This window comes from Dermacentor albipictus, chromosome 1 (genome assembly GCF_038994185.2).
Source record: "Dermacentor albipictus isolate Rhodes 1998 colony chromosome 1, USDA_Dalb.pri_finalv2, whole genome shotgun sequence".
Lineage (NCBI taxonomy): Eukaryota > Metazoa > Arthropoda > Arachnida > Ixodida > Ixodidae > Dermacentor > Dermacentor albipictus.
Window position 1 is genome coordinate 17898257 of NC_091821.1, and position 12231 is coordinate 17910487.

Sequence of the window (12231 nt, forward strand, 5' to 3'; positions counted from 1 at the left end):
ACTTGCACCTGGTTGGTTCCTTGTATGCGCCAAAGAAAGCTTTGCGATGTTGTTTTTTTTGTTTTGTTTTTCACATAGTAACATACACGATGCATGTGACGGGTACGTTGTTTTGCAGTTGCGAACTAGCACAGTTCCTAGGCCTAGTCGTATCCATCGCATCGCTTGCCTGGAGTCGGCCATGTTGGTTTTGGAGAGGGAGAAACCGTTGCTCCCATGCATGAGGGACGAAATTTGCTCCATTTAAAGACGAACATAGGGGACATTGCCATTTCTCCCTTAATGGAGCAAGAGTCACTCCTATTTTTTCTTAGAGTGTATGCACCCGAGCGGTTCTCTATCATTGAAATAAGTGGGCGCGGAGAGTGCTGGGTAAAAATTCTGAAGAGATGCCGAAGTGTACTGTTTTCCAAAGCAAGAAGGAGAAGTGGGAATCACTCATGATGCCAACTTCTTCTACAGACACATTTAATAAAAACAATCGCGCAGTACACATATCACGGTGGATGGTCATGCGTTAGCATTGAATAAACATAGCGACAGATCGTATTGCCACCGTCGAAACAAGTTTCGTATGAGGCGTGTATCGCAGCGGGACTCCTCTTTCGCTTCCCTAAGAACACGCTGCGCCATCTAGCGCAGCCAACGCGAAGCCTGCGCGTGGCCTCCGAAATGCACGGGGCACCGCAGCGTGCGAACGCTGCGAAACGCGTCATGTGGCAATCGGGATCCTCTATAGTGCTTGTTTCTGGACACGCTGCGCCATCTATTGGCGCTGCCGAGAAGTCCATGCATGGCCGCCCACGACCAGAAGCGTGGCGCTTCCGTTCCTGCGAACGCTGAGAATTGTTCCCTCGCTTGTCGCACACTCCGTTGCCCAAGTTGGCGAGACGTTCATGGAAGAGCGGCGCGCACCTACTGGCACACACCCAGTGACCCGAATTTGCATCAAAGAAGTTCATCAAAGACCTGCACAGGCCGAGTGGCACATACCGAGTGCTCGAAGTCGGCGGCAAAGAATTTCTTCGAACCGCGATAACTACCCAATCCAGCATCTACTGTGATCCATGGAGGAGGGAAGGCGTAGGAGAGGTCCCGGCCAGTACGGACGTGTTAGGGTATGTGTGGCGGAAGTCATGCGCTGTTTTTCGCAAAGCAGCGCTAGGAATGGTACCTAAAATGTAAACATTGCCATACCAACGGCGCTCCTGAACGCTCGCTGCTGGTCTGGGCCTCTGAAAAGTGAGATAATATTTTTCCGCCCGTGTCTTTCTCGCAGCACATTCTCTGCGCGAGAGACGCTGGCTTTGGAGCGTGGTGTGTAAGCTTGACAGTTGCGTTTTGGGTCTGTGTGTGAATGTCAACCGGCAAAAGAGACGGTCAAGTAATCACGGCGCGGGTCTTCGTCAAATTGTTCAACGTGCCACGGGAAAGCAAAGGAGCTCGTCTGCTTCAATAAAATTACTAATAGCGTTACAGAAGTTTCGTAGGCTTTGTTCTGACGCGCGTCAGCAGCACACACTTCCGGCAGCTCGTAGCAATGCAAGTTCAAAGCTCACGCCTAACTGCTCTGGCGAGCTGATTGGAGGCGCAAAGGCAGATGGAACAACAACATGGCTGCATTTCTGGCTTCAAACACGTGACGTCAAGACCTCCCATATTTTCTTTCTTTCCTCCATAACTTTGACCCATGTCGGCATGAAAGCGGCTGGTTCAAGAGCGGCAAATGCATACACATTGCCACATGCTCCGTGACCCAAGCAGGTCCGACGGTTGGTTTCGAATCCCGTTTTCTCAGCACAGCAGCCCAATGCGCTATACATTCGATGGCCAACTACCCAGTAGGCCGGAAAATGGTTACATACAAACATAGATAGATAGATAGATAGATAGATAGATAGATAGATAGATAGATAGATAGATAGATAGATAGATAGATAGATAGATAGATAGATAGATAGATAGATAGATAGATAGATAGATAGATAGATAGATAGATAGATAGATGGCCCCAGGAAAGTGTGTGATGTACCCGAAAAATGCTAACGGCGTTAAAGAAGTCAGGTAGGCTTTATCAGTAACGCTGCCGCACTGAGTTATCGGAAACGTCTTGTGTGTTTGTGGTCTTGTACGGGCTGCACAGAGGGTATGGGCACTAGAGGCTACCCAAATAGGGGACGTAACGAAATGCACTAGTTAGATTTTTTCAGGCATTAGACAGCTTACACGCTTAACTTGTAGTACAGCTAGTGGGGCTCTTACGGTCTAATTTCGTAATTGTGTTCCCCCACTATTCGTAAGGGGGGGCCTTTTGCTTCGTAGATGGTGTTTGGGCACTAGTGTACAAAAGTGATTCTGCTATACTGGTGGCGCCCGAGACTCCCTGTCGCCGCTGGACGCCGCCGCGCTTCTAGCTGGTGAGGGCTCCTGCACTGGCGTCAACCTCCTTCGCTACACTACGTATGGAGACGGACGCGTTTCAGTGTGGTCAAAAAGATTAGGTATGCCTGTGTCTTGCATTATCGAGTGATTGGTTCAGCCTCTATGCAATGATACCAATTCAACGCGTGTGTTGGCATTATAGTTGCAAAGATATAAGCAATAATAATGTAACATGTGGCCGTAACTCGCGGTTTTACCAAGCGGCCCCTACGCAGACCAACCTGAAAAAGGTGGGACGAGGAGGGTTAAATTTAGAAGGGGTACCGTGTGCACATTTCAGGCTTCTCAGAAGATACATGAGCGCTGCTATGTCTCCATAAATTATTTTTTTAATACTTTAAAATTATATTCTGGGGTTTTGCGTGATAAAACTACGATCTCATTATAGGGCATGCCGTGGTGGTGAACTCCAGAATAATCTTGACTCCCGTGGGTTTTTTAACGTGCACCTAAATTACAGTACACGAGCATTTTTGCGTTTCGCTCCCATCGAAATGCGACCGCCGTGGCCGTACGTGATCGAACGCCGTTCTCGAACTCAGCAGTGCACTGCAATGTCTTTAAACTACAGCGGCGCGTTCCATAGAATGTCGTGAATATGAAGAATTGTATTAGCTAGCGCCATAGATCCGACATCTTACACCAGCCTAAAGAGCACCGCTACTCCTCTAAAAAGTTGCAGTTTAACCCGAAAGGCGAAGCATCGATTGCGATAGCAAATTAGTAGGTATGTGCAGCTATACGAAGTAAGGATAGTGGTTTGTCGGCCGTATAAGCTAGCAAACAAACGCTTACTAACTGAATAAACAAGCATAGTCTCAACGCGCACAAGTAAACATGAACACATCGCACTAGATGACCGCGGACACTGCCTGTCAAAACTCTGGCGTGAGCAAGCGCCGCAGTAGCAGCGAGCGAAGTGACCTTAGCGCGGTCTATCGCTTCGACGCAAGAGCGGCGAAAACACTGCGCGCAGAAATTTATGAGCCGTATGCAGATCCCTTTCAAGGTACGGCGCGCATGACCGCTCGCTGCCCTGCAAAGTACGCACTTGTTGGCGCAGTCGCAGCCGCCCCCCCTCCCTCCCGCGCTGGCTCCCCGCTTCCTTCCACATATGGCGCGCGAGACGGAGTAGCAGTCGTCAGTTCCCCTTGCGCTCGTTGGCGAAACGCGCAGTCGGAGCAGAACGCCGCCGCCCTCCCTCCCATCCCGCCATGGCCTATCGCGCGACGGAAGACGGCGTGTTTGCTACACGCTTTCTTCCTTCGCGCGTGCCAGTTGAACCGCGATCGTCGGCTTCCCTCACGTGCTTTCCCTCACTCGTGTGCTGTAGCCTACGACGCACGGCGACGGTGTTATCGCCCTTGGACTTTTGCGGAGCATCACGGCGACGGCAAAAATACGCCTGGACTGATCATATAATTGCTATCGCAATAAATGTTCACATGCGGTTTTCTGTTCAACGTACCCGAACGCACTTAATACTAGTGAAGCAACTTAACTAAAACAGCTTCGGGCATAATAAAAAGTGACTTGCCGGAGCCTGCAGGCGTTTTCTCTTGAACATAAGCGCTGAAACCGTCACTAGAAACCGTCCTCACGGCTGTCACCAACCGGTTTGATAAATCTTTGAGCAAAGTTTACAGAGCTATATCCGCAAGGTCAATGGCAATTCATCACTGCAAAATGTGCCAACGCATGACGCGTCATCGGGCTTGAAAGCAAACGAAAAGGTAGATTGGCTACTGTATAGTAACGACAAAACAAATATTTCCGAAGGAGAGCAATTTGTTAGTCTAGTACGAGAGAGGGAGAGCTAAGTAATATTTACTCACCCATTTCTGCTTTGTGCAGTTAGGGCCTGTTAGGGTTGGCGTCTGGCACCACGTGCAGAAAGGACTTTCAACTGACCATCTCACCCTGCCTCGTCGAAATGAGGCGTGACTTCGCCTGCTATTGTTGGCGTCCCGCACCTCGTGCACAAAGAACTTTATCTCACCCGACCTTCTTCCACCAGGCCTCGTCGAAATGAAGCGTGACTGCCTAGTTTGCCACTACCATTTCGAGTGTCTGCTGGAAGCCCCGCAATGTACAGGCCTCTTTTGTGTGTATGTATGTGTGTCTGTGTATGTGTTTGTGTGTGTGTGCGAGTTCAGAGAGACCCTTTCCTCGAATTGGACCTAGAGGAGAACTTCCACGAACCCGCAGCGCTCAGAAGAGACGGACAGGCGTCTGCAATGCTAGGGGGCGGGGCGACCTCTTCCTTGCAGCAGGCTCGGTATAACCAGAGGAGGAGGGGCCCTCTTTCTGTGCCGGTCACGTGACGTCGACAGAAGCAAGATCCCGCCACCGATTGTAGAGAGCTTATTTAAGGGGCTCCTAAATGTACTTTTGATCACTTCATGCTCTTCTACTTTTTCTTTCATCAACCTTTGAATAAACCATGCAAGTTTCGCACTAGAAATTGTCTCGCCCTTGCTTGGTTGGCATGGTCTACCGGATGCCTGCAGCCCACCGACAACGCCACGCTACCCAATAAGTAACGTCAGTCGAGCTTCGATAGGCAGGCGCCGCTACTTCTCAGCAGCAGTACGATACGCTACCCTGGAGTACGCAACAGGCCTCAGACTCAGGTGGCGTGTTAGGCAGTTCGCACGTAACTCGATCTACATGTTATAGCACCTTCTCTTGGACGTACATGGGACGCGGTGTATTAGCAGATTCATAGGGTTGGGCTATACATAAACAAATATTAGCCATGTCTTTACAAAAAGAAAGTTATTTCAGAATTGAATTTGCGAAAGTGGACTAAAGACATGCACTAGCACTAAAGCGACACAAAATGTCATGGTGCAAGTGCTTTTCCGTTAGTTCTTCCAAGCAGCGCTAGCTCACAAAACAACATGAGTTAGATGAGACTTCGCCTTCTGTGTGATAGGTTGGAGAGATCCTGATACGCGTCTCCGCATATTATCGCTAATATTTCACGAAAATTCTTACAAAAAAATTGTTCAAAAGCTCAGCTGTTGATCGATTCGATCCTATGCAGGGGCTAAATTCACAAAGCTTCGTTCGTGAAAGCTGTTTGCCATTGGCCCGCCGCCATCGCTAACAATGTATCCAATATCACGATTATCTGGCACTTGTCCTTACGAACACCTCTAGCGCATAATAAGCTTCTTTAATGAGAATGTGTACCGTATTTTCGTAGCACCGTGAGCGATTATTCATTACCGCGGTGATTCTCTTATTAACATGCCTGCCGCCACCGTGAGTGGTGGGCGCCGGAACGCCACCCAACGAGAAAGTTAGATAAAATTGGTTTTGCGTATAGGAACCAAGGTTTTCCAGGGGAAAGTAACATTTACTAACGAGGCATTCAATCACCATGCATGTACTTGTTGTCTTAGGAAGAACATTGGAGGATCAGCCACACGAAAACGAAGGTGGCTTGAAAATGAGGTACAGGAGTATTTTGGATGCAGCGCACGACTTTAATGCCGCACTTTGTGCGAAGTGTTCAGCCGCGTCGCATCTGCAACCAGACGTCCACCCTTAGAAGCGATCAGTGATCGTCAGAATGTACTCATGACGATGATAAAATTGAAGTATCATAGCTTGAACAAAAGAAGGCGTCACAAGTAGCATGAGAATGCTGGTTGTGGACACACAGGAACGACGCGTTCAGTGCAAGTCCAGTGTGCTTTGTTCGCTTTGCAGGTAAATGTTCAGTTGTACCGAGTCGGCCAAGGTGCTAGGTTCTACGTAGTGGTTGTTGCCAACAGGCAACATTTTATTATTCGGTCAGACAAGCAGACAATATTTATCAAGGAAAATGTGGCGCATATATCTCCGTGTGAGCTTTGATGACTGAATTGTTCGAGAATAAGGGAATTTTAAATGCGTAAGCATTTCTATGCCTACCTAACGGGGAAACCCGTCAGTCCAACCTTTCATCCATCACATAAGACGATCGCTTTCAAGTTAGGCCCCACAGCAGCGAGCGAATTGATCTGCCTGCCGCCTCTCGCTTCAACGCGAACTATGCGCACACGTACAACGCGAACAGCGCACACGTGGCTATCAGCACTCGGCGCACTTTGTCCCCATCGCCGATCGCTTTCAACATAAGGCCCGTGCGGCCGCGCCATCGCAGCCGCCTGCGGAGCACGGTTGATTGCGATTGATAGTGGTTATACGTGGATGGATAAGACGCTAAAGAGCGATCACGGCTTATAACTATGGGAACGCCATCAGCGCACCTGGCGCCGCCATCTGCAGTAGCTAGCTTGTGTCTTCAATTCGGCTTGCGCCGGCATCCGCAGCGGTTCGTGTCGCCGCAGTGCTGTCGTTTATAGTAGTCGGATCAAGTTTCGCAACATTGGTAATGACACAGAGCTGCGTGGAGATGAGCAAGTGGCACAATGCTTACGCATACTTAGGCAGGTCCCAGAGGATTTCCTGCATTAATATTTTTTCTAGCGTCATTCTATTATGCCTTTTAGCTTGAAACAAAACGTGCTAGCCCCCACAGATACTAAGTGCTTCATGGGTAGGTTTGGAGTAGTACTCGCAATTTTGGATACCAATCAAAGGGTAATCGTTATAAGTTCACCGTAGAATATAGAAATTAATATTGAAGATATCATAATATTAATGTGTTTGCTGGATAATGATGATCGCTCGAGCAGACAGGGAAAGAAAACGATGGAAGTGAGTGGTTCTGTGCTATACAGACCGTTTCAACAATCTGAGGCCGAATTCCCACAAAGCATTTCATTTGTAAGTTTTCCTTGCGATAGGCCGGCCACCTTCGCTAATATTATGTCCACCTTGCAATCCCAGGACTTCAGAAAAAGTCGGACTTGCCGTCATCAGCACTCAAGCAACTAACTTTACTTCTTTTGTGCGAGAAATACAGCGACAGCGCACGCATACATACTGATATATCAACTACACCAACCAGTTCCGTTGTCGCTGTAGTTATACCAACAATGAGAACAACCCAGCGGTTCAAGACTTCCCATGTCACTACGTCTACAGCTGTAGAGCTCGCGGCTGTCCGCGACGCGCTTCATGTGATAAGTGCTGAAAGTGCTAGAAAATGGGCAGTCTTCTGCGACTTAAGGCCGGCCTTGCAATGTGTGCAGTCGTTTCTCCGACATGGAACTCACGATCAGCTCACATGCGAAGTCGTGGAACTTGATCATCGCTTAGCAGAAAAAGGCCATGATATATATTTTCAGTGGATACCAGGTCATTGCAGTATCATGGGAAATGATGGGGCAGATAAGTCAGCTTGGATGTCAAACCAAGAAGACCGCCGCGAAACAACTTCGCAATCTAGCTCGCAAGATCTCCTTGCGAGCTAGATTGGCGGCCCTCTTTTCATGTCTGTCATTCTCTTTTTTTTCCTCTTGAAATTGTTGAGGGCCTCAACTATAGCTCTTTACAAACTCCCTACTATTAAAATATTTTGGGTTAAGTGCAACAGTTTATATTCATATAGTCTCATTACTTCACTTGTCAAAACATTCGTACATTTAGCATCTCTTAAAATAGGGATGGATAGAGTTAATCTTTTTACCTATGTTTTTGTGCCTAGATCCATGCGCCGTAATCCTGACTTACATTTTCATTTAACGACGTTAAGATCTTTAAGCATGCACTACTTTTATCTCCCGTTCTCAGCGATGTTCAAGTGGCCTTTGCGCCAAAAGCCAGAGTCGTTATCCCGGCACTCAGATGAGAACATCTGGGCAATTTGCGAGAACAAAACGAGATCATCCGGGCAACCAGTCTAAAATGAAGAAAATGTCGTCTCTGGCCCGCAACCCTTAGTACAGGATCGCACTACATACGCTAGTTACTGCTCGAACAAGCTGCACAAACATTGCTTCCGAGTTCTTTCTAATGTTTGTGCACACTATCCCTCAAGGTGTAACTTCTGGTACGCTGAAGATTTATTTGTCATTTCCAATAGCGACATTCAAAAGGCAGATGCAAGGCACCATACACTTCATTGTCATCTTTTAGCACTGAGACAGGGTTCCACGTGTTCCGGAGCGCGGGTTTTGCGTGGCCTCGAGAGATGACTCCACGCTGCGTGGCTGCCCCCTTTAGGCGCTTTCCTTCTGTCTGGCGAGTGCGCTTTGTCTCCTTGTCGTCGTTCACTGCCTGTCGCGCCACCTTCGGCCGACTTTCTTCTCCTATATCTTGGTAGCGTCCCTATGGACCAGTGCGTAGTATGACGTGGTGCAGTTTGGTGCGATCTGGCGTCGTGGGGTGTGCCGTTGCGAACATGCACTACATCCATTTTAAGATTGCGCCTAGCATGACCTCCAACCAATCTGCTTTCCGGTTGTCATTTCATGGTTACATCTGCTCTCGAATACGGGAGAGCCAGCAGTTTTTTTTAAATATTTTGCTGCAGGATCGCCTGTGTTGGTCCACATCGTTGGGCTAAACACTTGGCGTCTTTTCATGCCTGGTCAATTGGGTGTATGCACAACCAAAAGTAGAAATCTTCATTGCATCTTTGTTTTTGTCATCAGAGAAACGAACTGCTACGGAGATATATGGACTTGTTATGCAGCTTCGTAACAGTCCGGAAAACTTTGAAATTAACAATGACAAATTTTTCTTTTTTTAGACCTGGGGGTGAATAAAAATGCTAGGCAGGTGCGAAATTTAAACTAGAACAAAGCATTGATCGGCGGGAAAGCATCTGTCAAATTTCTTAGAATGAAACGTATCTCACAGCAAACTGCTTCTTTCTTATGGCGTTTTTTTCCCACAAAGGTTCATACTAATCTCACAAAAGTTGAATAATAAAGTTATGGCTAAGACATCCAGTTGCACGTAGCTAGTTCGATTAAGGATAAGGACAGCCTTCTTCAATCAGGAAATCGTATGCTGCAATCACAATAACTCGCACATTCTCTGAAGTGTCGTTGACTTCCTTACTGTGTGAAAGAGCCATGCTGTCGGGTTAGTATTTTCAAGTGGGAACAGCGTAACTTGCATGAAAAATATAAATAAACCTTGTATGACGTATGGCCTTTCTTTCTTCAACATTTTTTTTATAAACCAAATGATACGCAATATGAGACTCGATAATTCCATTATTCCATTGCCCTTTATTTTGCATAATAGTGTTAAGTTAACCATGCAATAATAAAACAAGATGGTGTTATATAGGCACGGATGTGTTTGCCTTTCAACGCGCTTATCATGCTCACCTCATCACGTGTGCTGCTGCCACACGTTTCGCTATGAGAAGATTACAATGCCGGAAGATTCCGTTTTTCGTTTCGCACATCAGCCCTGTGCGTGATATTTTTGTGGCGAAAAAATCAATAAAACACATCTTCCCTATTCCATGAGTTCTCCGAAATTTCAAACTGTCTTCTTTTGTTATGTTCGCCGGTAGAAAAGATCTAAAGGCGGTTCGGCTAGGTGTAGGGCAGGAAAACAGAATATTAATTTATTATTTGCTATTATTAAATGCAATAAAAAGCATTCCACTTGTGCCCACGTACAATGTGCTCTTCTGCGGGCATTTATTTGTTTTTAAATATGTTAAGGGCAGTATTATGTTACCCTAATAAATTTTGTCAGTCATAGGTCACTTGCGGAAAAAGAACAAAATGCGTATTGCATGAGTCGCACCTTAAATGCATTATTTCACTTTAATGATTCACGCTGAAGACAGCGGCTGTTTACTTGAGTCAAGCACCAGGGAAATAAACTCCCTCGGAAAGATTTGCGAGCACCCATCTGAGGTAAAAAAAAGGAGGAGGGTGGGGCAGGTACAGCATAACTGACAAGAACACGGACCATGTGGCATTAGCGATGACATAATTAGAATGAGCGCCGATGTATTTCAGTAAGTCCTCTAGCGTTCAAAAACGAAGAGAAATCACTATAAACAGCGTTTCTTTTATTTATTCTTTTTTTGCTATTTAGACGGTAGTGCGATTTGTTGTTACGTTTCAGTGACAACAGATCGCACATCCGTTCTGTTCAGCATAAATATGCATTCCAGCTTTAAAACTTGAATCACAAAATAAAAATTCAGAATGCTAAGTTTATAGAAACACTTCCAGCAGCCTTCGAGTTTTTAGTATGCAACGTCTGGTCCTTTCCAGTTCCACCTTTTCTTTTTTTTCGCTAAAGGTGATTAGTAATTGAGCCAGCCACACAGAATCGAAAAGAAGAAACCAACACACTAAGCGGTAATTCTTGCTTTGGCAATTAAAAAGCGCCAATAACTTCGAAACATCATGGTTCCGGTGAGGAAGCAGATTTTCATTTCAACAGCATAACAAGACAATGGTGGTTCTTTGAAGGCTCTAGAACGAATGAATGAAATGTCTGCCTCCAAAGTGCAAGCTCAGATTCTGATTTATGTTCTAATGGCAACCATGAACACACGCAATTCATTGGGTACGTAGAGAAAAGTACTAAGTATGCGAAGAACTACAGGAGGGATTTTACTCACCGGTCGACGCCGATGGCGGTAAGCGTGTAGACGGAGACGATGACCGACACGTGCTGCATGAACAGCACGACGGGGCAGAAGAGCGGCTCGAAGATCCAGCGGCCCAGCATGAAGTCGGTGTAGGTGAACGGGATGGAGAACACGGCCATGGCAATGTCTGACAGCGCCAGGTTCACCAAGAACAGTCGGAGTTCGCGCGACGACCGTCGGCCTAGCACGAGCACCACGATGACCATCACGTTGCCACCGAGCGCCAGCAGCGCGGTGAAGCTGTACAGCACGATGAGGAACGCCTGAAGCTCGAAGCCCAAAGCATTCATAGGAGGGTAGTCCGAGACCGATATGTTGCTGTCCACGCCATCGTATGACAAGTTAGCTTCTTCAGAGGTAACCGCTGTTTGCAACGGCTTGAGCGAATCGCGTACAAAGTACAGCCACGAAGCTGAACCGTTGCTTCCTAAAGATAGGTCGTCAGAGAGTGCGTTGTCTTCTTCCATCTCAGCCATCGTTGGTGTTCACTGAATATGCCTTTAGAGTCTTTTAACACTCACTCTGCTACGACCGGAGCAAGTGTCGAACAGGTGTTCAATGAATTTGGTGAAATGACGGACCCAACAGAATACTGATCTTTTCTCTGCAGAAATAACGCGCAAGTATATTGTCACCTTTGCCGAGTCGATCCTTCGTATAGATGGGTGTCACAGACTCGCCGGCAAAGCCCGAGTCCGTTGAATGGTCGTGCTTGATATGTGGCCTTCTCAAACTTGCCGTAGAAATTTGTCGTACACGAGTAGGAGCGTGCGCAAGAACGGTCAGCGAACAGTTCCGGGGTATGGACGTATTGAAGCGCCGACTTTGATACAAGAAACGGGGGGGGGGGGGAATTGTCGTGGCTGCCTGTACTCTCGCAGTCCCGTGGGCTCGGAAGTTAGGGAAACATTTCTACTCAAGAACTTGGGATCAAATAATCACGTATCTCCGTTAGAGCTTCAGCGAAAGTGAGAAAGAAGGTTAGGAAACAGGGAAATCGTAGATTAACGAAGGAACAGTAGACGCGAAGTACCTGAGGCAAAGAAGTTCGAGCGCTGGAGGGCTGGCGTTGTTCGTGGCTCGCTGACACGCGGGCGTCTAACCGAGCGCGCGTTCGGGCTGTAGCGGGCGGCGCGCGCGGCGCTCTCCGCTCTTTCCCCTCCCTTCCCTGCTACCTCATTCTCTGGCTGTCCCTTTCCCGCATCTGGCCTCTTCCCTCCAATCCCGCTTATTTTATCCTCTCAGCCTCCGTCTCC

The 12231-nt window shown here is 47.4% G+C and overlaps 1 protein-coding gene across 1 annotated transcript in view; it reads right to left on the minus strand.

Moving 5' to 3' along the window:
* Nucleotides 1–11271, minus strand: part of LOC135917115 (RYamide receptor-like) — a 397563-nt gene extending 386292 nt beyond the window's left edge. Inside the window, exon 1 of the mRNA XM_070531136.1 lies at nt 10946–11271. Within this exon, the coding sequence (XP_070387237.1) occupies nt 10946–11265 (320 nt within the window). The 5' untranslated portion in view covers nt 11266–11271. The remainder of the gene's footprint in view (nt 1–10945) is intronic.
* Between the last annotated feature and the right edge of the window lie 960 nt (nt 11272–12231).